The 27642-nt window shown below is 41.4% G+C and overlaps 1 protein-coding gene across 1 annotated transcript; it reads left to right on the top strand.

Annotated features, from left to right (window-relative positions):
- On the top strand, positions 1-26173 carry LY86 (lymphocyte antigen 86). The gene is made up of 5 exons (XM_015618120.1): positions 1-379; positions 13776-13862; positions 15306-15434; positions 22451-22503; positions 25424-26173. Exons 1-5 carry the CDS (start codon positions 259-261, stop codon positions 25517-25519), a joined length of 486 nt encoding a protein of 161 aa, XP_015473606.1. The 5' UTR covers positions 1-258; the 3' UTR covers positions 25520-26173.
- Positions 26174-27642: the final 1469 nt, after the last annotated feature.

Below are 27642 nucleotides of genomic sequence, written 5' to 3'. Positions count from 1 at the left end.
GAGTAGTGTGATTAGCTCATTTGTCATTAGTTGAACACCAAGCAGAAAGCAGAAGTACAAAGAAATAGCACCCTCCAATTCTGATTAGCCTCTTGTTTATACCACATTGTGAGAAGCTGAGGCTGCACTGGCTCACTTACCCCTTTTGCAGGCACAAATGTTCTAAGTCCCTTGTCCCTTGGAGAAAGGAAGGAACACCTCCCTCCAGAGTGTTAGCAAGAGACAGAAGTGATCCTGCAAACTACCACCACCACCACCATGAAGACATCAAGTGCTCTTCTTTTCATCTTAGTCCTGCTTTACATCAATGCCAGCACAGAATGGCCTACACACACAGTCTGCAAAGAGGACAACTTGGAAATACATTACAAAAGCTGTGGTGAGATTTTTTTACATTTCCATTTGCCTTTTACCTGCTCAACAGAGTTGTTCTTATGCAGTGAGTGATGCTTATAAGCCAGGCAGTGAAAGGAAGGGTTACACTCCCAAACCTGCACTGGGTTTCACATCTGAAATATTTTTCGTGTTTCAAGTATAGGTGGTTTTGGTTCACACACACAAAAATCTAACTGTATTTAGAAGATAATAAAGAGGAAATAATGTAACTAAATTCAGAATAATAAATGACTGTGAAAAACCCAGTTTAGCATGAAAGAGATGACTAAGATTTTTATCTTGAAGTTATGATTAAAAAAAAAAATAGGAAGACCCTAGGTCTTTAACTGTTTTACCGCTGGGATGAAACAGGCTCTTCAATTCGCTGATCTGCTGCTTTCCTAGTGTGCGATGAGGCTGTGGTGATGTGCTTTCTGTCCTCCCACTTGGAATGACAAGGGACCCAGTGTGACAGTGGGAAGGATTCGTGTTCTCTGCCATTGCCACTGTGCTTAGCGAGACTTCAGCAGCAGCCCTCACCAAAGGCATTTCCCAGGGATCACAAGGTTCTGTTTGCTCTTTAAATCTGTAGAGAAGAAAAGGAGCAAGCGACACTGGAATTGACTGAAAATGAATTCACTGAATGGTGCCTGCTTTCCACCTCTTGCTTTGCTGGCCGTGTGCCTCGCCTATTGTGCTGATATGCTTTACAACTGGGACAAAGGGAATTAGATTCACAGACGCCTCATTCATTTTCCGCACGTGATTTGAAAAGAGATTCATGGCAAATGAGCACCCTAGAGTTTGTTTTTCCAATTCATCCAGCTACAAAGGGTTTTCCCGGGGGCTTTTCCTCTCCTGTAGCTTTCATGCGTTTTTGCACACCCATTAAAATAAAGCCAGTGAGGGACAAGAGAAGTAAATAAATATTTGTAATGCTATTCTTTACTGGCCTGCTCCCAGGGGACTAAAGTCAGGCTTCACATTCTATAAATGGGTATAACGCATTAAGAAAATATTTAATTAGATATTTAGTACAGACTTTGGTATTGCCTTCATTCTAGTAAGAATTTATTGCATAAGTGAATTCTGTTCCCTCAACAGGTCTCAGTCAGCATGAGATGCCTTGACACAGAGGCACAGGCTACAGACTGAGTGAATTCAAAGTATGATGAATTTGTCTGCTGGCATGTGCCAGTTAAATGTTGCCTCTTACTGTGCACATCACTGGCCTAGCTAACAATTGCATTTGTTTAGAGTCATTTGTTTCTGTCACTTCCTTTGGTTTGCCATGAACAGAAAGTTAAGAGGTATATTCATTCAGGGAGAATTCACAGTTTGAGAAGCACGAGCCAGAGATCATAAAGGTCAGGTCCCACCACTTAGAGTGGTCTTCTGTTCTCTGAGGCACAGATATGGGAGATGAAAAGATTACACAGATGTGGAAACAATGCAAGAATTTAAAAAGACTCCTTGTTTAAAGTCAGGTTACTTTCTCCCTTACTGCTCTGTCAGATTAAAGTTGAGGCAACTCACAACTGCCATCACAATGTCCTGCCTTGCCTTTTTCCAGAGGCTACCATGTGTGTAGCATCAGCCCAGGATACACCATCTGCATTGCTGCTGATACAGTTCATAATCTGGCAGTTTGCACAAAGGAGGAGAATAAAGAGCCCCAAAAACTGTAGGTCAGGAGGATCAATCCAAGTACACTAGTCCACATCTGCTTCAGAGAAGACACTGTCCTTACTGAACTCACTGGCCAGCTCACAGTGGGGCACAAGGTGCTAATCACCCTTTCAAGAGAAAGGGGAGCTTTGTCCCTACTGCATTTCACTGTAAACCATAACTAAATGGGCAGAACATAACTCCATTTTTCATCTGTGTCCTGCCAATTGTTCTCACCCAGGAGGACACAGACTTGTTAGCATTTGACGAGACCCTTTCCCAAAAAACCTTCTCATTACAAATTCATAATGGCAGCAAATGCAGAGTTTATACTAGGCAACTGTCCATACTCTTTAGCTGTTTCAGAGGAGTACTGCCCCATATATCCCTCTAGTCTGAGAAATCCCTTTGGTATTTTCTGCTCTACTGAAGATATTGGAGGATGTCCCATTTGGATGATAACAGGAGCCACAGTGAGGTAACAAGTACAAAATCTTGGGTAAAGGATTGCCTGATGGTTTCAAGAGGGTGAGAATTTTACCTCTAATGTTGTTACTATAGACTTCAGGATGTTACCAGTGAATTAGGATTGAATCAAGTAAAATATAAGGCTGTTAAAAGAATTTTAACCAAGTACTTCACAACTTGCTTCTGGAGCTTAATGTCTTCTCTCAACAAATTACTAGAATGCAGTTTGAGCATTTAAAGAGGAGCCAAGTACCCATTTTTGCTTTGCTGTTTATCAGATCATCTCCTATAACGCAGTAAAAATCTGACTATAGTAAAAAATATGGGCTAATACAACTGTGGTTAATGCAACAGGGAAATTTAGGTGGGTAACTGAGAAAGTGTAGCCATCTCCTCTACCCAGGAGTAAGTTGCAATTCCTGGTCACAAGTAATTGTTCCTGCTGCATCCTGCACGTAAGATACAGGCATGCATCAGGCCCCCAGCCTCAGCCCATGCTCTGGATCCTATAAAAAGCATTTCCATTCCCACTTAGCCACATCAGACTAAATCTGTAACCAGGACTCCAAGTCATGCATCAAATGAAAGGGCTAGACAAGATCCTAGTGATCAGTATAATGTAACTGTAAAAAAGTAATCTATAAGAAATCTGACAAAAATTCTCAGCAGCAAGTCCATGGTAAGAAAATGAAGCTGAGAGACAGGTGGTCTAAAAGTAGAGTAAATAGACACTGTGCTGCCTCCTCTATGTAACCGCAGGAGACATAACACCGAGACAGTCTATAAATAGCAAGACATTTCCTATTAGGGCCACTCTTTCTCCCAGAAACAAGTGACAAAAATGAAAGAAGATCTCAAATGACCACAAATCACTTTAGAAACCTGGGCAGAGATCCTGAGATAAAAGCAGCACAGGTTAATATCTCTGACTGAGAAAAGAGGACCGTAATTGGCAAGTCTATGCACAGACATGAAAAGAACCTGCTACGTAAATGGCCAATTTCTACCCCTTTTAATTTCACTGTAATAATGCTTTTGATCTTTCCAGCTACATTTTAAAAGGCAATTGTCTGGGAAGGGAAGGGCAGGTAGGCAACAGTAACAAAGTGCCCTGGGCAGATTCCAGTGTTATTTGAGTAACAGGCATCCACTTGGAAGTGCAAAGTGCAATACAGTCAGAGACTACAGAACAAAACTCCCAAACACATCTACCAGCACCTGCTTCTAGATCATTCATGTAAAGCCTAATTGTCTTAATTAGCCATGAAAACATTCTTACTATGTAGTGTTCAAATGGGACCCCCTTCGTAGGGGAAAGCAGCTGATTGCTCCTGCAGACACATGAAAAATATTTTCCAACTATTTTTACAGCTCTTTCTTGAAATGTTAGGTGGGCCTGTATTAACACTTTAATGCTTCAGAATGCCTGCTTTTGTTTCGACCAACAAGCTTGGTGATTATTTAATTAAATTATTTAGCTTAGGACTTGGGAGATTTCAGAGCTGCCCACTGCCTTAAACTGTAAATTTCTTTACAGTGCAGAAACAAACACTAATAAGGCAGAAGGTTCTAAAAAAAGGGGATGGACACCATCAGCCATTAAGGACTTAATTTTCTGTGCACAGGAGTAAATAATGGGGAATTTCAGGGAGATCTTCAGAAAAGTCAATGTAGTAGTATTCAAAGATTACATCTTCAGAAACAATCCCAAGACTATATAAAACATTGCTCAGACCACATGAGATTTTTAAATATAGACAAATATATTTTCCCAATTCATATCTGATTTTGGTTTTTTCCTTCTGTTTTTCATCTGAAGTAAGGTTAATAGCCATTAAAGTTTCAGGAGAAGGAGCAAACAATCAGTATTCATTTCAACCTTCTGAATTAAATATGAAATTGGCTGCACCCTTCATAAGTTTTATGTCTGTATATCTACAAGTTTTAAAATAATAAAAATATATAGAGATATGGGTAAACATTTGCTATAATTCATGTCTTCTGCTAGACAAAGAACCAGGGAAATCTGGCCATCTAGAAGATTTTTTTTAAGTGACAATGCCTCTTCCAAAAGAGAGGAAAGTCATGCTGAATTTATGTCCAATGAGTTCCATGCTTGCTTGCATAGTTCTATGTCACACTTGAAGCAGTGTCCTTTCTATAAACCTTTTTCCTGGCCTTCAGTGGCACAATAGGAGAGAGTAGCGCTGCCCACTTCAGTACACGCTTGCATTAAATTGCATTCGTAGATAGAGAAACTCTCATTTGTAAGGCTTTTCTTTAAATGTGTGAGCTCAGATTTGGATTTCTGTTAAAATGGCCCCTTGAACTCAACAGGGTGTAAAACCCACTATGGTCAAACTGTGCACTATAGACAGGCTCCTGTTAAACCCTGTATTGAGGGAACTCTTTAGTGCTTAACACAAGTGGAGAGAGAGACCAATCAGCTCACAATTTCCTGATGATTTGTCTGTCCTTTCTGAAGAGTTTCAGGCTTACTAGAGTCCCCCTCACACACTCTTTATACTTTCTCCTACATATTGAGAGATGAAATATACTATTTTTCATGAACTGCATTTGTTCCTTTTTTTAAAAAATGTACCTGTAACATGCAGCCCTGCTCAATCAGCAATACCAATTTGTAAATAGTACTGTTAAACTGGCATCACTGCAGCACTAATTTTACAGCACATCACCTTCTGTTCTCTATGTCAACCAATGTAACTAGTCCTTTTCCCTCCATGACCACACACTTATATTCTTTGCTTAAAGGATGTAAGTAATGCGATAGCTTCAGCTGGGAAAGAAGGTCTGCAAAAAAGTTCTCACTCATGCCTCTTCAGGGCAAAAATTCTTCTAGACACTTGGTAAAAATAGGTTATTTTTCCATTATTCTTTGGGTTTTTGGCAGGCAGATTGAGCCAGATGCTTCTCTTGGACTTATTTATTTATTTCCCTCAAACAGTCTCCAGCAATTGCTTCTGCTTCTAAATTATTTAAAGCCACATGATACCAACTCCCCTCTGATCTTTTGTTGCATAGATTGCTAATGGGCAAACAATCAAAGAACTTAAGAATTCCACTTGAAAACTATTTTTTTGTATGTTTACTCTGTCCAAGCCATCTTACTGTCATAGCTTTGCTGTTGTACTCATCTGGTATAACTTACTTATTCCAAGGGGAAGACCAGATGTGTACATGTATATTTCTGGCACCAGATCCTAACAAAATGAAACTCAAGGTAGCATAGTTATGAGTGCACACGCAAATCTTCTTTTAAAATTTTGATCCCTCCATGAATTAAAACTAACCCATCTATTTTATTCTCCACATCTCATTAGAAGATTTAAATTTTCTTTTTTCCCTGTGAACTTTTGAGATGATTCTGAACATCATTTTACCCTACTTTCTGCAGGGGGAGTACTTAGTAAGTTTTAAAATGTAAATGACATAGAGAAGCAGGAGACAATTTCATACCTCCAAGGTACTCTGGCAGAAACATTAGAATCAGCACCTAGACTTTAAATCTTTCAGTAAAATCAATATTAATGCTTTCAGTGAGATTAGTAGTGGAGAAAATTAACCTCAGCTGAACTTCCCCCACCAGGCTTTAAATATTCCCCTCTAATTTAGTTCTCAGTGGTTTCCTCACAGAGCCAAATTCTTCACCAAATCAATTAAGGTCCTGCACCATGGACTGCAAAAGAGGGTTGTTTATGTGTGACAGCCTCTCCTGCTTATCTCCAGCTGATAAATCTAAACTGTTTGGCATGTTTTTCATCTATTCACTTTTGCCATGTCATTGGTTGCTGTAGCCACTGAGTCACTACAGTAAATGTGAGGATGAGTGGTAACAGTTCATCTCATCTAGAGCTGCCATCAAGGCCTCAAAATATCTCTGGACCCTACTATGTTTACAGTTTAGCAAAGAAAGTAGAGGCAGGACATCACAGCAATTTAATATCCATCAGAAAAACATCCAAAGTATTCTAAGAAATATTAACACCTCAAAATGAAAAAACTACACCAGCATTACTGTGTGTTAGTGTCACTGAGCCAACTTTAAGGAGGCAACCTAAAACTAGGGAGAAACGGTGGCCATCAGGGACAAGATGTCCAAATGCCCTTTACAGATTCACCAGGTACCGAATCAAAACCCTTTGATCTATTCCAGATGCTGCTTTTAGACTCAGGAGAGCTTCTAGTTGCCAAAAGTTAGCATTTTGAAAACTACCACAAATTAATTCAATGCTTCAGTTTCCTCTTCACCTGAAGATGGATGGTTCCTGCCAAATGATCCAGCAGTGATCAGGCAGGTGGGAACCCAGCTGGTTTCCTCAGCAGAGGAACCATTCCAACTGTAGCTTACTGCCATGCTCCTGTAGTGGATCTAAACCCATCCTGGGAAAATGGGAACATTTAGCCCATTTATATGCCGCTGATTACTGTTCTGAATAATTAGCGGTATAGCTGCCATCCCAGAGCATGGCATGTGTCTGACAGCGGGGCAGTTCCCAGCAACATTTGATTCTATTTCTGACACAAGTGAAAGTGTCTTGTGAATCCCCAGTCATTCTGGTAAGCACCAATGTCCAGAGATCTCACTCAAGTAGAGCACTATGAAAAATTATTAAAAAAAACTCAAACAACAACAACAGCAAAACAAAACAAAAGAGCAAACAAATTATAAATAAATAATAAATATACAAAAATACACATTGAACAGAGTAGAGACAGCTCTGATTAGGAATACAGGCATATGCTGTAAGCATTTTATTCATCCAGTGCATGGTGTTTTCTTACCAACAGAAGAACAAAGACTTTCTCTCTCTAATACAGTCCCTGCTGGGCCCAAATTAATGCAGTATTTTCTTGTTACACTGCTGTAGTTGAAGCCTGGGCTGTCTGCCCTTCTCTCTCAAGCTAACTGGGACAAATCAGGATTATCAAGTACAGAGCTATATGTGCTGTGTCTCAAAGCCTGCCTCTTTCAGTCTTGTCCTCTTAAACAGGCTTGGATAAAGCTTTGTCATACCACACAAAGCACAGAAACCCCCCTTTTCAAAATACCACCTCTGGCAAAAGCAAGGAAAAACTCCAAGAGCCTTCAGATACTGAGCCTCCCCTGAAGCCTCAGCCAATAGCTCTAACAAGCCTGCTCTCAGAAAAGGTGGTTCAGGCAGGAAAAGGCAGGGAGACTCAGGACATGTCTTTGACAAGGCTGCTTTATGCATGCTAGTGACATCCCCATCCCCAAATACAGCCCTGCAGCTGCAGAGAGCCCCTCACACCTTCTGTCTTCACAGGGGCTTCCCTCCCCCTCATCACATCAGCCTGGTGCCAGAAAATCTCTTCCTCTCTTCTCCACCTGACATTTGGAGAAGCCTTCTCTGTTACTGTTTCTTAATATCTGCACATTTGGACATCAGTTATACTCTGCAACGAGTTTTATTTGAAATAGAAAGTGACAAAATCTTTGTCTTTTATTTAAACTAATTTTTAAGACACTAAAATCACCTTGCCCCAAAACCAAGCACCAGCCAGTAATGCTTGTGTCTTAATCTAACCAAGAAATACATAACTGCTCTATGCATTACCAATGTTCAGTATTCTTGGGAGAGGACTGGAAATTATTTAACTTGCATAAACCTTCTTTTTTGAAGTCACATTTTAAGTTTCTTTTGCTAGCATCGTGGGCTTTTTTAGTTTATAGATTACACTGAAACCAAAACTTCAGGCTTCCTTCTACAGCCATGTAAGTTTTATCAGAAAGGAAGCAGAGTTATTCACTCTATTGGACATCTCCAAAAGCTTTGGAGGTTTGGGTTTAAGCAACCTCAGAGACCACAAGTTGATAGCACTGTTTGCAGAGGGGAACTCCCACAGTCTGTAACCCCAGGGCATTAAGGGATACATGAACTCTAATCTTCCCTATTCCTTCTCCTCTCTGTTGCCTAAATAAACCAGAAAAGTTCAGGTGATAAAACTTGCAGTGACTTCTGCAAATGAGGCCAGAGCGACTGAATTGAACTAGGCCAGAGTTCCAATCTGAATTAGGCAGAAGCCTGGAGCTGGTCAAGGCTAAGGCAAATGTCTTGGGATGAAGCATTCTCATGATAAAGTAGACACAGCCGGTGTCAGTCTCACAATTTATTCTGCTCTCCTCTGAGGAGAGGGTCACTCTGCCCCTCCCAGATGTGTCTGGATGTGGCAGTGGCATGCAGTGAAGGCAGGCCCAAAGGGAACTTCATTAAACTGAAGGTGTTCAGGGAAATGCAGATGCATAACCAGAGAGCTGCTAATTCACCTGATGCTTCCTCCTCAGTAGCTTATAAGTAGATTCCAGTGTCAAATATAACCTTGAGCATTCTGGTTAATTTATTTAAATAGACATTAAAGGGAAATTGTTGAATGAATACATAAAGTCTGAAATCCCAAACAGTTCCTCATTCTTTGCCTCTCCTTTCATCACCTTGACTGTTGTAAAGACTAATGATTTAATTTTATTAAGAGCTTTGAAGGTGAGGAGTATTGGGTAATTGCTAAATGTTTCTTCCTTGTGCTAATTTCCATCTCCTCTAGCACCAGCTTGTCCTTGTATGACCCTAGCCAAGTGCAGTTATGCCATTTTGTTCCATTCTGTGGCTTAACTGCTTCGAAAAGTATTATTTTGAAACACCCAAAGCTTACCAGTTTGGAGGGTCTTCTTACCACTCCAGAGCTTACAGATGTGGACTTTTACAAGTGAAGCTCATCTGCTTGTTGTTGCTATTCATTCATACCACGGATTTTCATGTTCATATGGAAACAATGTGATTTTAGAGCAGATTCAGAAGAGAGGGAAGCCAGTACAGGATAGTTAAAAATGGGGGGTGGGAGGGAGGGGGAAGAATGAAAGACAGAGGCTGTTGTACACCAGCGCAGCAAAATTCCTAGAACAGGTGCTTCCCATCTGGCCATGCAGTTTCTGTAATGCCCAGTTAGTCATCTAGCAGCTCAGGCTCTGAGGGACATTGCCACACTGGGTTAGCACATTATCATTCCCAGCTGTCCACTTCATCCTGTGCCCTGGAGATCCCCTCCCAGGAGGCTGTAAAGGCAGCCCCAGCTCACAGCCCTGTGCCTCTGTGCACACCCATGCTCAGCAGGGGCAGGATCCACTGGCCCCACAACTGCAGTAACCAGGGCACAAAAGGGAGTCTGTTGTCCTTGTCATTGAGGTTACACTGCTCTAAGTATGTCTGAGCTAATTTACCTACAACCTTCTGCCAAGAACAAAAGCAGGGGGAAAAAAAAACTCTGGAAAAGAAAAGCAGGGGGAAAAAAAACTTTAGAAAAGAAAGTTCAGGAACTCATCTGAGCTTCTAGGCTGTACAACACACACCTGTTCAGTCTTCTAAGAAGAACCCAGCCAAACCCATCACTGTGAGCACCTCAAAATAGTAAGTCAGGCTGAAATCTTGCACTGTGGTGCCAGTGCACATGGAAAACCACATCCCAAGTCAATATAGGAACAATCTCCACCAAGAGTACTTGGTCATCTCAACCAAGGGTACTTGGGTAAGGGTGAAATGGGCAGTGGGATGCATAGGCTCAGCTGACACTAAGCCATGGTAAGGGGTGATTGGTAGCAAGATGTCAGGTACATCTCAAATTCACTTCTCACAAAGCAGGACTGTACTACAGAAGCCAGTCTTCAGCAAAAGCTGGACATTCTGTGCTAAATACAATTGGGAGCTCAGCATCAGCTACAGCATCAGGTTCAAATAACAGGCCTGAAAGATCTTGGAGTGCATTGATTGTTTATAATCAATGTAAAGATAATTGTAAATACAATGTAAAGATAATGTAAATACAAAGACTTTACCATTTCCCAGAGCAGTTGCCCAAAATTTAGTACTGCCTAGAGAGAAACTTGAGTCAAAATTCTGCTTCCAGACACCTTTCCTACTAGCTGTAAATATGTTGCAGCCCAAGTCCTTCTCACTAGATACACAAAAAATGCCCTTTTCCCCCTCAATAAGCAGATTTTCACTGATAAACCTCAATGTGTTTGCAAAATTTCCAACAACATTATGAGTGTTATATGGTGATATATCAAATCTGAACTGGAAAAGCAAAATTCTGCAACCAGTTAAAGAGTTTCTAGCCTTAATTATGGGAGAGGGAGCAGATTGAAGGGAGTAGGTGGAGGGAAGTCTGGGAACATACAGTACTGTGCACCATGAAACATTGCAGGGAAGTGGAAGGCTGAAGGGCAGCCCCACATATTTTAGAGATCTAACAGTAAATGTTATTGCTGTGCACATGTGAAAGACATAACATGTATTTTTTTTTTTTTCAGTCTAACCAGCTCATTTCAGATTGAGGCAAACAAGGAAGAATAAGTATTAAACCTCCATAGGAGACACACAGTGACTCACAGTTGTACATCTGAGATGGAAAACAAAAACGGCAATTGCTTTGAATTGCCTCAGCCACAGAAGGGTCTCCTCACTAAGTCAAAAGGGGTATGGCACAATCCCTTAGTGCATAAAGCCCAGCTGAATTTACAGACTCTTTCACTAATCATGTGGCTAAACCCCACAAGTTTCATTAATTTCATTTTAGTAGCAACATTTCTCCCTACATATTTGGGAATCCAGATTCCCTGGCACCACAGGTTTAACACAGCCATTCTTTCAATTTATTTCAGCAAGTGGCCTCCATATATGCTGCAGTATCTAAGACTGCAAAGTTGGATTGCTAAATCTGAGCAGGAATTTCCACAGGGAGGGTCAGAAAACTATTTGGGGTGCTTTTGGCAATGGAAAATTTTACATATTTCAGCAAGAGAATAACAACACAAAATCCAAGTGTTCCAATTCACATTTTTTGGAATTTCTCATGTGAGTGCTTCCACACTCTCTTCTCCTCTGAGGACCAGATAACACCTCCTGGATATGTCAGCAGCCTATGCTGCATCACTAGCAGTGCAGTAAAAGACATCCACAGCTACAATGCACTATGAAGTGTGTCATCTGTCAAAGGTGCTCAACCCATAGAAATAAACAGACATTCAAACTAAAATAACTAACCCTGAGATCAGGGTCACTGTAAGAAGCCCAAGCTTTCCAAAAAATCTTGGTTTAATGAACATACCCTTTCCACTCAGTTATTGGTGAGAAATTTTAAAGTAAAAGTTCTAATCAGCCCTAACACCACAATTTAATTTGTTTATTAAAGTACAGCCTAGTCTCTTTTAAAAGAGAAGAGCATCATGTATGTTCTACTGCCATGTTTGAGCATAACTCCCGCTTGAAATTGCAGAACCAACAATTTTACTAACTGACAACCAGCACTATTTGTAGGTATCAATGCCCAAATTGCTCTGAATCTGAGCAGCTGTTTCCTGAACCTTATCATCACACCACACACAAAACAGAAGCAAGAGGGGATCTAGCAGAAGTCCAGAGGAAAAGCGGAAGCCAAGGCCTGAGAGATGGTAGAAACCAGAGGGGAAGCAGGAGCAACAGTCCTAGAGAAAAGAGAAGTTTGACATGCTTTCCAGCTGGAGCAGGAAACTGCTCTCCTAACCGATTCCAACAGCTTCTGAAGCTGCAAAAACAAAGCTGGAACTGACAGGAATAAGAAAAAAGAGGAAAGACAACCCTCTGACAGTGGTCACATTTGATAAACAACTCCAGGCACTAACTTCTTGTCCCGAGCAGATTATGCAACTGCAGACTGCTTCAGTGGTGTGGAGGACAAAATCCAGCACAGGGACACAGAGGTTTGAAAATACCACTGCTTTTTATCTCCCTCCTTTAAACAGTCATTTAAATTTACCAGAATTTAGGGCTTGGAAACTCCTGTTAGACCACACTGATAATCTGTGGGCTCACAAAGCCAGGCTCAGTTAAAGCCCTCCAGGTCTTCTCAATACTTTCTTTCATTCTGTGATCTCCTCTAAGCAATCAGGTTTTGGTCACACAGGCTTGATGATTGCCAGCTGCTGCAGCTGCGGGGCACTGCTGCAAAAATAGGGTGAGACTATGGGGATGCTGGCTCAGCCTCTCAGAGGACACTCGTGACTCAAATTTCACCACAGCATCAAAGGAAAATTCTCCCAACCTGTTATTTTCAACTCAGTGAGAATATTAGCTCAAGCAACAATAACTTAGAAACAGAATTCAGTTCCCAATTCTATATTTGTCACTATCAGATTTGTGTAAACCAAGGAGCCTATGGCTGCTTCTGCACATGCCACAGTTGCCTGTCTTCTTCCCACAGAGAATGATGTTGGATGTACAGGCTGGCTGGAATGCCGTAATGAGGGACAAAACTATGCCTAAAGCAAGTTTGAGGCTCAAGGTATTTTTCCAAATTGGCCAAATCTTTCCCCTCCTGCCGCAACTTTGGAAAACAATTGCACATTCTATTGGTTGTGGCAGCTGAGCTGTCAGTGGTTGCTGCTGCCTGTCACCAGAGAGTGACATGTCAGCAAGCCTTCAGGCACAGCATTAAGTCTTATGGAGGCTAGCAAGGAAGAAGGTGGAAATGGAAGGAAAACAATTATGTTTTTACAAGAGTTTTAGAGCTTTTTGAAGAGAAAGGGATACTTCAGGACCTGGAAATAATCACATTCATGACAATTATCATTCAAAGGGCTCCCTTTGGCCCCACAGCTCTGCTAAAGTCTCCCAGAAAAAGAGAAATGGTAGAATATTTTCTGGCTTAGAAATATCACTGGATGATGGACCCAGAAAAAAGTGCTGCAGTATCTCAGTTAATACAATTTTATTTTCAGTTTTGGACTTTCCATCCCACTCCAGAATTCAGTTTCCTAATCAGCTTCACCAAGCCATCTTGCGAGACAAATTAATTAATAAACATCTTCATAACCAATTGCTTATCAGTGCTGTGGAAGGAATGACAATATTCAGAGGCTGGGAAGATCAGTTCTTCTGAAGTGCTGAGACTTCACCTTGAATAAGTATTGGCTACCCACCATTGTGGGGAACTTGCTTTCTTTGAACTTGGTTAATTTTCCTACACAGTAGATTCTAGCCTCGCACAGGTTTTCATCTGAGTGTGCTTCAGACTGAAGGGGAAGGAAGGACAGAAGTAGTTATTGAATGCAAGGTATGGGAGCTCTGAGCACTTCTTGGAGAACTTTTAAGGAATATGTAATTTGTTTTTTATAACACTTCTATATTTTATTTTCTTCTATGTATCTCATTAAAGATACAACTTGTAACCCACTGCTTTGTGTCTTCAAACAGATCCCCAGCAAGATTTTGCTTTCAGCATTGACCATTGTGCTGATATTGCAACCCACACCTTTAACATCAGAGCTGCAATGGTCCTAAGTAAGTGAATTGCTGTTTTCTCACACCATACACAGGTAATTCATGTGTGAGTGCTGGTATTAAGCAAGTATTAAGCAAGGGTGACAATCTCCTATAAAATATGAATGGGCTTCATTTCTTAGAAATTTGAAATAACCTGTGCAGGGTTACATAAATGTCAGTTCTGTTGTCAGCTCGGCTTCAGACTACAAACGTCACCCCAAACAGGTCATATCAGCCTTCAGCCACGATTCTGCTCCTACTCTTCATTTGTACACATGGAGAGTCAAGGAGGGGCTGCTCTAGAGATCATTATCTTCATAGCTAAGTCTTCTGGGGAGAGTCTTGTTGAATGAGACAGCTACAGCACCCACACTCTTGTGTCAGTACCTCACCAAATTTCCAAGGCTGTGACCCTTGCTGGTAGGGGAACTGAATGGGGCAAAGCAACATGGGGACACCCCTCTGTCCCTCCTGGGCATACAGAGAAGTGTCCTGGGAAAGTGCTGGCCTGAGGCAACAGTCACACCACCAGTTTGCCACCTGCACAAGCTGAAATTTTATCCTTCAGCACTTGACTGATCAGCAATAAAAGGTTAAAACTGGATGTACAGTTTAATTTTAGGCATAGCTTGCTTTGTGATTCTTTCACAGGAAAGCCACCTCTTGCAAACCTGAGCCCCAAGCTCATCTAGATACTGTACTACCAGAGCATAAATATGAAAGTGCTGCTGTATGCTCTTGGTGCTGAAAATAAATTTGTGTGCCAAGCGTCTTTTAGCACCTGGGAATGCTTCCTTGCATGCAAAAGGTCTCCCTTCCTGTGAGACACACAGCCTATTTGTCCAGGAAGCATTGGTTTTCAGGTGCCTGCAGAGGTAAACAAGCCTGAAAAAAAAAATCACACTACAGACATTTGCAAATACTTTTCCCCCAAGTCAGAGTACAGGACCTCTGTCTAAATCCAGCAGCCTCACTGGCTCTGCCTGTGTCAGCAAGCCAGGCATAAGCAGGCAATTTCCCAGCACTGCCAAGCTGCCACGCTGGTCCTGGGCACATGTTTGGCTGAGGCCAGTTACTGTTTTCCCAGGCAGCAGTTACAGGTCACAGGTTGCTCCCAGGGGCCCATTGGGTATGATCCCTCTGCTAAGAACACAAGAGAAGTTCAGATGTAAGGACATGAGATTTGCTATGCCATTTGACCTCAGAGTTAGAAAACAGTCATGGGCACAGTTTATTCAACAGTCAAGATTAACTGCTAGTATGTCCCCTGTCATATGCCTTGAAGGGCCTAGAGACCTGCTCCTGAAGCACAGATTTCTATGTATCAGGAGCCCTTGGTGAAGAGAAAACCTCTGATGGCTCAAACAGCAGGGAGGAAAAAACAGAATCTCCTTTAAAATAAAGTAATAAACCTGTTTATCCTTGCACTTTCTCTGAGCTCTCTTTCTGTTTTGTGTGTAGGACACAGCATCAAGGAACTCTATGTCAAGCTGGACATGATCATAAATGGAAAGACTGTCTTAACCTACTCAGAGACGCTTTGTGGGCCGGGTCATGATAAGCTTATTTTCTGTGGAATGAAGAAAGGAGGTAATTTAGGTAGCACTCTAAGTGTTTGATGGTAACTGAATACTCCAAGCAGGATGCACCCGCTGTGCTGTTGACTGCACCAATACATTGTAATGTTCTGTTTACTTCACCAGCATGTTAATGGGTGACAGGAACACAGTAGGACAGAGACATTTTAATTTAAGGGCCTGCTTTCCCCCCCCAACCTGTTTGTTTGCTTTACTTTTAATCACAGAACATTGCACTCACATGGGATTTCAAGTCCATTAAAAATAACTGTGGTTATGTGACCCCCATCCACCAGCAGAGAGGTTCATAAGCCCTGTTTAGAGGCATGTCTTGCCACGTGGCAAGAAGTATGACAAAAATAAAGGCCAGTTCTGTAAAAGAAATGGCTGAGCAAACAAACAACCGCTCAGAACATGCCCTTCACTATTAAGCAAGTCACACCTCCTGTCCTTAAAGGCAATTCTTTAATCACTTTATGAGGAAATATGCTTGAATAAGGATATTTGGAAGGAGATACTATTTGCTACCATCTATGGTTTGCATCTTGTTTCTGTTCAATATGTGCCTATGCAGCAATCAGATGATTTCAGCTCATGCCAACCACACTACCAGCTGGTGAAGACCTGCTCTAGTTGGTTTAGAGCTCTATTACTTACCCCCAGAAAACAGGCATCTTTGGGCCCAGGTAGCCTGGGCACCCCAAACCCTGCTGCCACAGCCCAGGCCAGGTAATGCCAAGTTAGCTGTGCCATGTCTGGAAGAGCTATGGTCATGCTTCTGGACTGCAATAGCCATGTATCCAGTAATTTTTAAATCCTTCTTACATCATGATAATCTATTTAGGCTGATTTTATTAAAAATAGGTAGATCCACAGAGAAGTTTGAGTTGTCAGAGCACCAGTTAGTTACAGAAGCTCTGCTTTCCTTCCATTCACTTGCATCTTCAAGCTGATAACACTGCAATAACTCATGTGCAAGGGCCATAAGTTTAAAGACCATGCACAGCACTACTGCTAAGGCAGTCCCTGGAAAATTACTAAGGCATTTCACACTGCACAAAACTATCACAAAGAATAATAGAGAAATGCTGCATGAGCAACCAATTATGTAAATCCTGTAGGCCAGATAGACAAAAAAATTAAATTCAGAAGTTTCTTCAATTGTGTATTGAATTACAAGAGAAGAAAACCCACCCACAGACCTACTGAAAAACTATCTTATTCTGATGAAGTGCTTAATAACATCCTTTAGTGAATACATTAAGGAGAAGCAGAGTCAGTCCTGAGCTGGGCACAAACTGCTATTCACACATTAAGCTACAAAGCCAAAACCTCCTGGGGCTTCCAAGTCTCTAAATCTTAAACTGACAGGCGATTGTTTCTGCTAATTGAAGTACATTATGACATAAACACATAGTTGCTTGTTTAAATAACACTATATATCTTCATTTAGAAGTATCCCTATTTTAGTGCAAAGACGTCTGCCATGTACTTTTTAATACACATCTTCTCATTCAGTAGCTGTTTTTATTTAGTAATTAAGTCACAGTGGGAAAGAAGTGAACTTTCTCATACCGGTTCAAACTGAAAATGGGGTATTTCTTAATTAGTTGACAGTTGAATCTACCTCATGTTTTAGGACGGAGAATTGAGGTGAAGACAAATTTAAGGCATTCAGGCATAATTTGCCATATTAGTACAGGTGTATATCTGACCTAATGCCTGTGCAGGAAGGACAACTTGTGAATGGCCAAGTATGCAGAGTACGAAGACCCAGGAGGGCAGAGAGCTTTTTCAACTGAAGCTTTTCATGGAGAGCCTCTTTTTCCCTGTTGTATGGCAACATTTCCAACATCTGGCCAGACCTGACCTGAGTTTAAATATAGTTTCACACAGAATTTGCTTGCCTTTCAGAAGGAAGCCAAAAATTGCCTGCCCCTCCCTCTCCCAAAATTAGACAGAACATCATCCTTCTATGGGTTTTGTTGATCCACTTACTTGTAGGGAAAAGCAGAGCAGAAGTCACAAGAAAAAGAGACTTTTAAGAGCCGGATGTGGCAAAGTCTTAGTTATTTGAGGGAAGTTTTCTTTTTTTCTTTATATTTGCTTTCCTATAATGCTGCATGTTTTTCATGACTGGAAATACTCTCTGTGCTGGAAAGACTTAATATAGCTGGAGATTTCATGTTCATCATAGTCATATAGTATTTACTGTTTTAGTTAACCAAAGGTCACGTCTAGCACTGCTCACTTGGACTCATAAACAGGATTCCAAGATCTTTTTCTTTGAGCTATATGTCTGTTGTGAAGTTGTTAGCTCAAAGTTTGCAAGGAAATTTGCCATTGTCTATTTAGGAAAAATAGCAACAAAATTGCTAAATTCTTTGTGGTGTAACATGAAGTCAGGCCTTCCTCTTTTTTAGTAGAAAGTGCTGGTTATTCCCCATTTCCTCCAAATAAAACAGTTACATAAGATTTAACAGATTTCCCGATGCAATCACTAAAATCAGAGTGGAAGATCTACCAGGGTAATATTAAGCAATGTGCCAACCACAGCTTGCAGGCTTAAGCAAAGCTACCTGACAAAAAAATAGCTGCATCCTCTGCAAGTTTTTTTTGGGGTTCAACTGACAGAGGAACCATCAGAGCACTTGCACAATTCCTTCTGCACCCTCCCCAAACCATAGAGAAACCGCCACCTTGCTTCAGAGCTCCATTCTTTTACATTATTGTCCATTTCAGTAGGTGTTACAATGAGCAAGTTTCTAAAATAGTATTTGTGAATAAAAGTAGAGAACATAACATGAATTAAAAGACTGACTATCACATTGAGAATGTAGGTAGCTGTTTCTGAGAAATCAGCTATACCACAAAGCTAGGTCTTTGGGCTGACACACAATGTCATCTTGCTTAGCCCCTTCACTCACCTTTTCCTCATCAGTAAAAAGAGCAATTCTTTCTCACCTGGCCATGTATTTACATAAGTTTTTTTCCCACTCAACCATACATCTATAGCTGGAAGTTATTCACATCGTTCCTACATCCATAGCACCCACAGAAGCTGTGTGTCAGTTGTATGGGTGCAAGATTGTGTCCTAGAAGAACTCCAACATGGAGCACTGAAGTTCTAAAAATATTTAAAACATAGAAAAAGGAAGAGGTGGGTGCAGATGTACAGGGCCTTTATATAGTACAAGAGTGTGAGAACACATAAAGATTTTCAGTGAAAGGAAGATTTGAAAGAGAGGAGTGAGAATTTCATTATAGGTGTTTAGTCAGGAAGGAGAGGCATCTTCATGACAAATGATAACTAGTAATTTGAAGTAATCCTCAGGAAGTTCTTACTAACACAGTTGAAAGCTTTGCCTCAGACTCAGAAAAGCTACTAAAGGCATGCTCACTAGCAATGAAAAAGACTAAATCACTTTTGGTAGAAACAACAGTGAATAGCTGCTACAGTAGTATCACCTTGATTCAGTCATACCTTAGAAATATTTTCTAGGCAGCTCTACCAAAATCCCTTTTGTTTATCTTTATAGATAAATCTATAAGGAAAAGGACTGAAAGCACATCACTGATGACAGGATGCTTGAGAGGTACCATAAATTACCAGCAGACCAAAAAAGAAAAAGGGGAATATTTCATTGGGAAAATGAATATGAGCATGGTTTATGCTCTTCCAAATGTGTGAGCATTTTCTGCAACCACATTTGGGCTTTTCTCTAGGAAGACCACAGAATTCTTTCAATGAGATTGGCTCAGTATTTGTGACAGTTACACTTACTGCAGCAGATGTGTTCATCCTCTTTCAATGGAGGAATGTAAAAATGTATGAATATGTGGAGAAAAAAATCCATATTTAAAAATCCATAAAGATGCTGTGATAAACTGCAGTCCTTCAAGCTTTGGAGGATGTTTACACTTCTGGAATTATAGCAGAAATCCCCATGCAATTGGAACACTGAATGGTCTTTGAAAAGCCTGATCCACTGAGGAGGTTTCCATGGTCCAAAGTGAATAAGAATGATAAAATTCAGCAGATTTATGAATCCATAGTATTTCCTGACAGGTCTCAACTGGCTGAAAATGAAGGCTGCCCCTGCTTTCCTATAAGGACATGCTTTCAAAGCAGCTAGTTTCCCCCTCCCCATTGAAGCAAGGAAGGTCACAGGAGTTTTCTGAAGGACTGGTTACAGAACCACAGAATTGTTGAGGTTGGAAAGGGCATTTGAAGGTCATTTAATCCAGTTCCACCTACTTCAAACAGGGCCATCTGACAGCCAGTTGCCCAGGACCGTGGCCAGGGCAGGGTTTTTAGATATATCCAAGGATGGATGCTCTACAACCTCTCTGGACAACCTCTGCCAGTGCTCAGTCACCCTCACAGTAAAAAAATATCTTTCCTGATGTTTCCTATGTTTTAGTTTGTGCCCACTGCCTCTTTGCCCTGCCACTAGGCAGCAGTAGAGAGAGCCTGGCTCCATCCTCTTTTAAAACCCCACTTCAGGAATTTGTACATTTTGATGTGCTGTCCCCTAATGGTTTTGTTCTCTAGGCTGAACAGTCCCAGCTCCTTCAGTCTCCTCCTTGAAGAGATGTTCTAGTCCCTTAATTATATCAGTGGCCTTTCACTGGACTCTCTCCAGTAGCTCTATATGATTCAGCTGTTAACCACTGCAAGACTCTTGGTTATAAAGAGCTAAATATGGGTAAAGCTGAAGCATAAAGCAGTAAATGTGGACCTCAAACTGGACAAGTAGCACCTGCTGCTCTGCATTTGAAGGCTCCCTAAAGGATAATATAGCCCAGAAAGTGATTTATTTGATAACTGAGCAAAGGCATAGCTACAACACATCAGAGCAATCAAGGAAAACTTCTCAGAGTGGGCTGAGGCAGAGCCCTGAGACTGCATTCATCTAGTTACTTTATCACAGTGAAGTGTGTGGGGAAAAATAGCTTCTACCTACACTAGATGAGAGATTAGCATTGCCATCATTTCAGAAGCAAATTTATGGCCTGATGACACCTACTTCATTTTAAAATACAGGCTTTGCAGAGTCTGAATGCTGCATCTATGTTTTTAGATTCTGGATGGCTTTCTGAGAGCCTAGATGAGATCCTAACAAGCCACATGATCCAAGAGGAGCTTCTGTGTCCCTGTGCAGAAGGACTTTGGGTGATAGCTCACAGCCCAGTCTCCTCTCCACTCTCCTCTGCTATCATCCAAGATTGGCTAGGCTGTGAGTTGACTGAAGAAAAGGTAGTCCTACAAGGCTCTCCACCAAACAAAAGGACATACAAAGCACGAGTCCCATACACTGCATTGCCCACACCACCCTGAGGGGAAGCTCCCAATGTGCCTTAGATCACATCGACACACACAGCTCAAGTGCCAGGGGAGTCACCCATCACCTAAGTTATGCAGTCTTCAGTGCCTTTAATTCCCATTTAGAGTCTATTAAAGCTGTGAACCAAGAGGTGGGCTGTACTGTATTTTTAAAATTTTTGAGTCACCGCTCTCTGCAGTGGAGATGTGTCAGACTCCTGGGCTTTTGCTTCATGCACAGAAGCGAGCAGTGATGGTGACTGCTCTCAGAAAACAACAAGACTTCTTGCTGTCCACATGAATTAGCCAGGGATGCAGACAGGAATGAGTACAGTACAATTGTTGTAGCATAGTTGGTCAGTTTGAGATTGACAAGCCAAGACATACTTATTCTCTTCTCTGTTTTGGGATTAGGTTTTCCAGGGCAACACTGAGTTGTTTTGCATCTTCTCCACCTCCCAGGATCATCAGGGCATTACATTAAACAAATTTCTCATTAATGCAAAGGTGTAGAACATTGGTGATATCTCAGGTTTCTCCTTTTCCTAGTTTATCTAATTGCCATAATTCTTTCATATAATTTTGTTACGAAACTAACATTTCATATCATGTGTGGGAAGGACTTTTGTGGACTGTTTTCCAAGTCCATGCATGGTGAGATGGACCATACTATCTAAAGAGGTTACAAAGCTTTTATCCAGCCTTTCACAAGAAACAGTTTAAACCAACAGTGAGACTAGACTAAACCAACTCTTTAGAAGTGACAAGCATCAAAATGCCAGCGCATACCCATATAAACATGATGAAACACTCACTCCTCTGTCACTGTCAAAGTAAGGAATATTTCATGACACCTACAAAAAAGAATCCTTAAACACTTCTTAGACTTTTCCATGACTTTTGTGGGGCAAGTTGTGCAAGAAATTCTGAAATACTGAAACATCTACAAGTTTTATTTTCAGGCAAGTCTGCACAGTTTGGCCCAGTAAGCTATGAAAAAGTAGGAGGAACTGCAGAACAGCTTGCTAATTCTCTCCATTAATGCCAAAGTTGCCCTTTCTTCAACAGCCAAGAGCAGGCATGCCTCGTACGGTTAGGAGATGAGGATTGGAAGGTGGAACTCCCAGGCTCTATTCCAGTCACCAACACACTTGTGATGACTTTAATTCCTCATGTAACTTCTTGACAAATGCTCCCTCAGCAGAGAGACAGACATGTACTTATTATTTTAAAGTCATTTTCAGCAAGCAGTCAGAAGTCCACACCTACACAAACACTCAGCTCAGATTGGTTTTTCTAAAAGTTACTAAAACAGTACAGTTCAACTACTGCAGCTGCAGGTGTTTAATAGTTCATAGTAAAGGACTTGAGTCTGGCAGTCTCCCCCTCCCCTTTCATTTTCAGGATGTGTGATGACATAGGAAAGCCCGCCTGGCTGTGCAAAGATGTGTCCCCCTTTTCCATTCACATGGGCTGCACATGCTCCTTGAGCCCAAGCTCTGCCTTGCTTTCCCCATAAGGCAGCATGCATCCTGATATTTCCCTCAAGAGGGCTGCTGCAGGACAGTGTATGGAGCATTTTGCAGTTCCATAATACTTGTCACTGGAGGCTTTGAAATGCCATCACAAAAAAAGCATCTATGATCAGCTTTTTCCTTCATGTGCTGCATGTCTAACCATCCATCATCGTTGTTGCTTTCCAGAACATCTCTATTATGAGGGACCAGTCACACTGGGAATCAAAGAAATCCCTCAGGTAAGTTGGTCACAGCTGTGTTCCCAAGCAGAATGGCTTTCCAGATGAGGTATGGTCAGAGAACTACCAGCAATCACACCAGCACATTCCATGCTTCCCCAGCTGGCACACTGGATCTGACAGTGTTTTATATGGCTAATCCTTTTCAATATGAAAATAAGTTGCTTTTATTATAGTTACAGAGGCACTACTATCCAAATTTGTTTTCAGGATAGCAGATCTCCGTACCAATATTAAGTCAGCCATGGAGTTCTTTAACAGGCTCCCCCTCTCTTACTCTTAAAATAGCAAGAAAAGAAGCAGTTCCAGGGGACTCCCAGGAGACCAAGGCTGCAATTTTGCTCAGTCCTTAGTGAACTGAACAATTTGGAGAAGCTCATTCATCCTCTCTGGCTATAAAGGCAATTGAGATAGCTATTGCAATTGAACGTGTTCCACTGTACATACATGGTGTCAGGCAGAAAGACCAAGGTCTTCTAGGTGGCAACTGAAGGTAAAAGTTATTAGGCCAAGAACACTTTCTCTGGATTTATGGAGCCTTAAAATAAGAAAATAATCTCTTAGGAAGGTAAGAAAACAGGCAGTACTCTAGGCAATGCTCTGCATTTCATGGTCATCCATTACAGATGCTTTTTACTAGCTGCAGACAGCTAAGTCTTCTTCTAGAAGTTCAACCAAATCACACTGCAAAAAAAAAAGATAGATCTCAAATGCTGAATACAGCTGTCTCTTAACTGGGCACAGCATGAAGATATATTTGATCAGTACATAACAAAGGATTTTTTAGAGACATACAACAAAGAGATAGGGTTAAGGGAAGAAGGCAAAGTCTTTGACTATCAAGGCATCATCTTGTTGACAATGTGGCAAAGAAAGGATCACAGTCACCACTGCAAAAGCATCGAGTTCAGATGGTCAGTCAAATACTCCTTAGATTTACTTGGAGAGGCACAGCATGAGCTCTCAGTTCATCAGCAGAAGACATAAAACGTATGTCAGAGGCTCAAAGATGAGGTCTGGATTCTGCTCAGCACTGGATTGCTCCAGGCAGGAAAAGAAAACAGGACGAGAACAGGGATACAGAACAAAGACATGAATCCCAAAGAACTGGGCTTGCCAAGACCTGCAGAGGTGATAACAGGGATAGCTGGCTCCTGGGAGGATTGAGCCTTTGTAAGTGCTACCATCTCATATGTCTCAATCTTCCTTTGGTGACAGCAGCAATCAGGACCCTCATTTTCCAAGGGTCTCACACAGGGAGCTGGATCCCCTTTATGCAGGCTGTTATCCCACCCTAAGCAGCCTGCTTCCCTAAAGGCTATATCTACAGAGACCGTGTTGAGCATTGCCTTTTGATGTCTCACACAGGAGTGCCTGAGCTCACATCAATCTGCATCCTGCTCCAGGAGCAGTTTTACGAACATACTTACATAGCAAAGCCTCAGGACAAACTGAAGAATAGTTTTTTAAAACAAGAAACCACAGAAACATGCACACAGACCACTAATCCGGTGACTAGTGACCAGTTCTGGGCAAATTAGCTGAATTTTCAGCTAGTTTCTGGAGCTAGAAACTCCAAGACTGATCACAAGCCTCTTTCAATAACATTTTTCACCACAAGTAAAAAATTATCCTGAAGGAGAAAAACTAAATCTAATCACTAATAAGCAATGGAAATTAGTTATTAAGAAGTTGCTTTTAGAGAGTTAACATGCTTGTGAGAAAAGGAATAAGAAGCCTCTTTTGTTAATTAATCAATCAGGTAAATAACACCATCCTCCCATGCTGACAAAAAGGAATGATTCCATAGAGTGATCATCTTCTGCTCATTGCAAAGAACAGCCTCATCTGAGAAGCCTGAGGGATGTTTGCACACTCCTCACAGGAATTACAACCAGGCTCTATTCTCAAGAGCATGTTGCCATTGGCCCTCTCTCTAAATTTAGATTTTACTCTTAACTTGAACTTCTCTGTGGGGACACAGGCCAGATAGTGCTTCAAAAATCCCATTGCAAAAGGCAAATGCCAAAAAGCCCGACTCATTCTAGCCATGTCTCCTACTCCACAATTGTAAGGGCTCTAAGCAGGGCAAGAGCATTCTGTGGTTCAAAGCAAGGAGGTCACTGCTGCCAACCTCTCCTATGCCACATTTTTCTCCCCTCTGTGCTCCAGCAAAAAAACCCAGAAATAATTACTGCAGTGCCAGCAATATACAGTGAATAAAATCTAGTTCACCTCTTCCATAGCTGTTGAAGCTGCCTTGGTCACTTCCCTGTATAGTGCTTTTCCAAGTGTCTGAAGAGAGCCATTTTGACCAATACAAGACAGCCATGGCTTCTTTAAGGTTCAAATCTTTTTTGCACTGTAATGATACAAGTTCTTCTCAAAGCCTGAAATAATAATTTCAATTACACAATAGGAAATTAGACTACTTCTTGTTTTATTATATAGGAACTCATTATAGATTGAGTCATCTATACACACACTTCCCCCAGCATGCTCTGTTACAAAAATTCATATCAGTAACAGTGAACAACAAGATCCATGTAAGAGAAGTGCCAGAGAACTGAGTGCCTCCTTTTCCAGTTAGTAAACAGCACAGGCCATATTGTGGTTGCTTATAACAATCATGAGAATTTACACAGATTTCGGGGGATTTTATTTAAGCAGCAAAACATTTAAGCCCCCTTGCACTGCTTAATTTTTAATTTGTGCTGTCAGCATTGATATCCCTGATGAGAGTTTTTTGGCAGAAAACATGGGCATGTCCTTTACCACCTCTGAAATACATGGACCAGGAAGGTTTTGGAGGAACTTGATGGGAAAAGCATTATTCTGTTTCTAGAAAGAGGAGTCAGAAACTTAAGCAGTTACATAGTACTGATGGGCTAATCTCTTGCTTTGCATTTGTCTCATACAGGGAGATTACACACTTTCAGCAAAGCTGACTAATCAAGATCACGTCACTGTCGCTTGTGCCGATTTTACTGTGAAAAATTATTTAGACTATTATTAGCAACAAACCAATTTCATGAAAGCTACAGACTACCAAAACTATTCAAGTCAAGTAGGCTGCTTGCATGCTACAGTGATTCTGAAGAAAATAATCCTCACATGGTGATTCTGAAGCTGTTCCTCTTTAGAATTCGCTATTTTCAAGAAGTTGCTAGATCCTCTAGTGGTAATTTTATCTCTAAACGCACACTGTAGCCTACTTTTTTCTTCTAATATATACAGCTGTAAGAAGAAAGTATCCAATACCAACACTCTCATCTTAGGATGAAAATAGCATGAGGCAGAACAGGCGAGAGCCTAAACACTTTTTTGCAGTAAGTTATGGAGGTATCCATTTCTAACACAGGCTAGAAGATGACTTTCACATATATCACATATTATGCAGTTACAGAACTCAACATCTTAAATCTTCTCTGGAGCCTGTCTGGAGATTCCACTAGCACAGCTTTTGTTATAACCACAGAACAAAAGCAAATAGGACGAACATGCCTTTTTTCCAGTGATCGATGCCCTGTCACTGGATTCATATCAGTCTAGTCTTCTGGACACTACCTGGAATTTTTTGTTCTGTAATGTCTTTTAAGTGATGTGTGAATCATTCTGTACCTAGGCTATGTGCTCTTCTTGCTTCTCAATAAATTCATAATGAAAGACTGTTTTTTCTCATTTTTTGTCATGATTCTAGGACCTCTCCAAAGTTTAAGGGGGGAAGGGGAGGGAGATGATGAGGGAAACAAGTTCAAAGAGCACATTTTAAATACGAAGTATCAGTCATGTTTACACATATTTTATATTCGCAGAGGACAAACTGTTCCTTGGTTTGAAGCCCCAGGAGAAGTAATACAAATTATATTCCAAGTGCAGCACATCTCCATACCATCTCCTTCCAGGAGCCTTTGTAGCTGGCATAACTGATGGGTAGATAGATAACCAAGCATAGGGCAGCACATGGGATTAGGATCTTGGGTTGGAGAGTGTAGAGACCTGTTCGGGATCCTTCCCTGGAGTAGGGTTGAGCTATGATTTGAAAAGGTATGGGCAGAAATCAGAGACACAAGAGGCTCTTGGAGCTGAGCACAAGTTTACAAAGGCTGGCCACAAGCATTGGGCTGCATGCCTCTTGTTGGAGAGGTTCAGCATGTACAGCTAGGACAGCTGTGGCTCACATCTGGCCACCCAGGAGCTCTGACATATGACCTGCATCCTACACACCCACATTCTGCAGCTCAAACGAATTCCTGAGCAGCCAAAGAATCCAGGGTGCACAGATGACCAACTCCTCAGAGCGGCCAAGAGCTAGCAGCAAGGGAGAGTCTCTTGTTCTCTTCTTGTGCAGCAAAACTCTCACCTGCTATCCCAGCAATGGAGAGCAAGTCTGAGACCTGCTCATACAGGGTGGCTTACCACAGCTGAATATGAACCAGCAAGCACACAAGATGGTATAGAGCACACTAAATATACTGCACTTTCAGCCCATTTCTATTACATCCTGGTTTGGAGAGGGGAAAAAAAGGAGAAAAGAGAAAAGGGAGAAAATGTGCATCACAGCTTTGACCACCACTCCCCAAATTAGGTTTCAAATTATGCTGATTTGGAAACAATTAACCCAAGACACCATCATCACTGCATTTCAGGTCCACATAAACAATTAAATAGTATCACTGTACAGACACAAGAACGTTTTTCTCCTCTTCACATCAGCAGCTCTTCAAATTCATCTGATCCCCGTGATTCCAATGAGATATCAGAAGAGCCATACCTTGAGGAGCAGCTAACAAAATTCCATTCAGCAGCAGCATTCAAGAAAGAATCCACTTGCCCAGCTCTGTTTCACTGCAATCATACAACAAAAACATGACTAAAACCCAAATTCCTGCCATCAAGCTTCTTGGTCTGTTATCTGATGAAAGACTCAGCAGATTAAAAACAGACACAGCTCTAGTTCAAGCACTTGTATTTGAAGCTGATTCCAAAATAGCCAAGATCCTCTTAGCCAAATTCACCAGGCTCCTTGTAGCCTTGGGCACATCAGAAGGGGCCCCCAGGCCCACCACAGCAAACAAGCTTTTGCCTCCACATAGTACAGAGGCTCCCACAGAGCATCTGTAGCAGAATCTGCTGTAA

The sequence above is a fragment of the Parus major genome, chromosome 2 (genome assembly GCF_001522545.3).
Source record: "Parus major isolate Abel chromosome 2, Parus_major1.1, whole genome shotgun sequence".
Classification (NCBI taxonomy): Eukaryota; Metazoa; Chordata; class Aves; order Passeriformes; family Paridae; genus Parus; species Parus major.
This window is presented reverse-complemented; position numbering and strand designations above follow the sequence as displayed.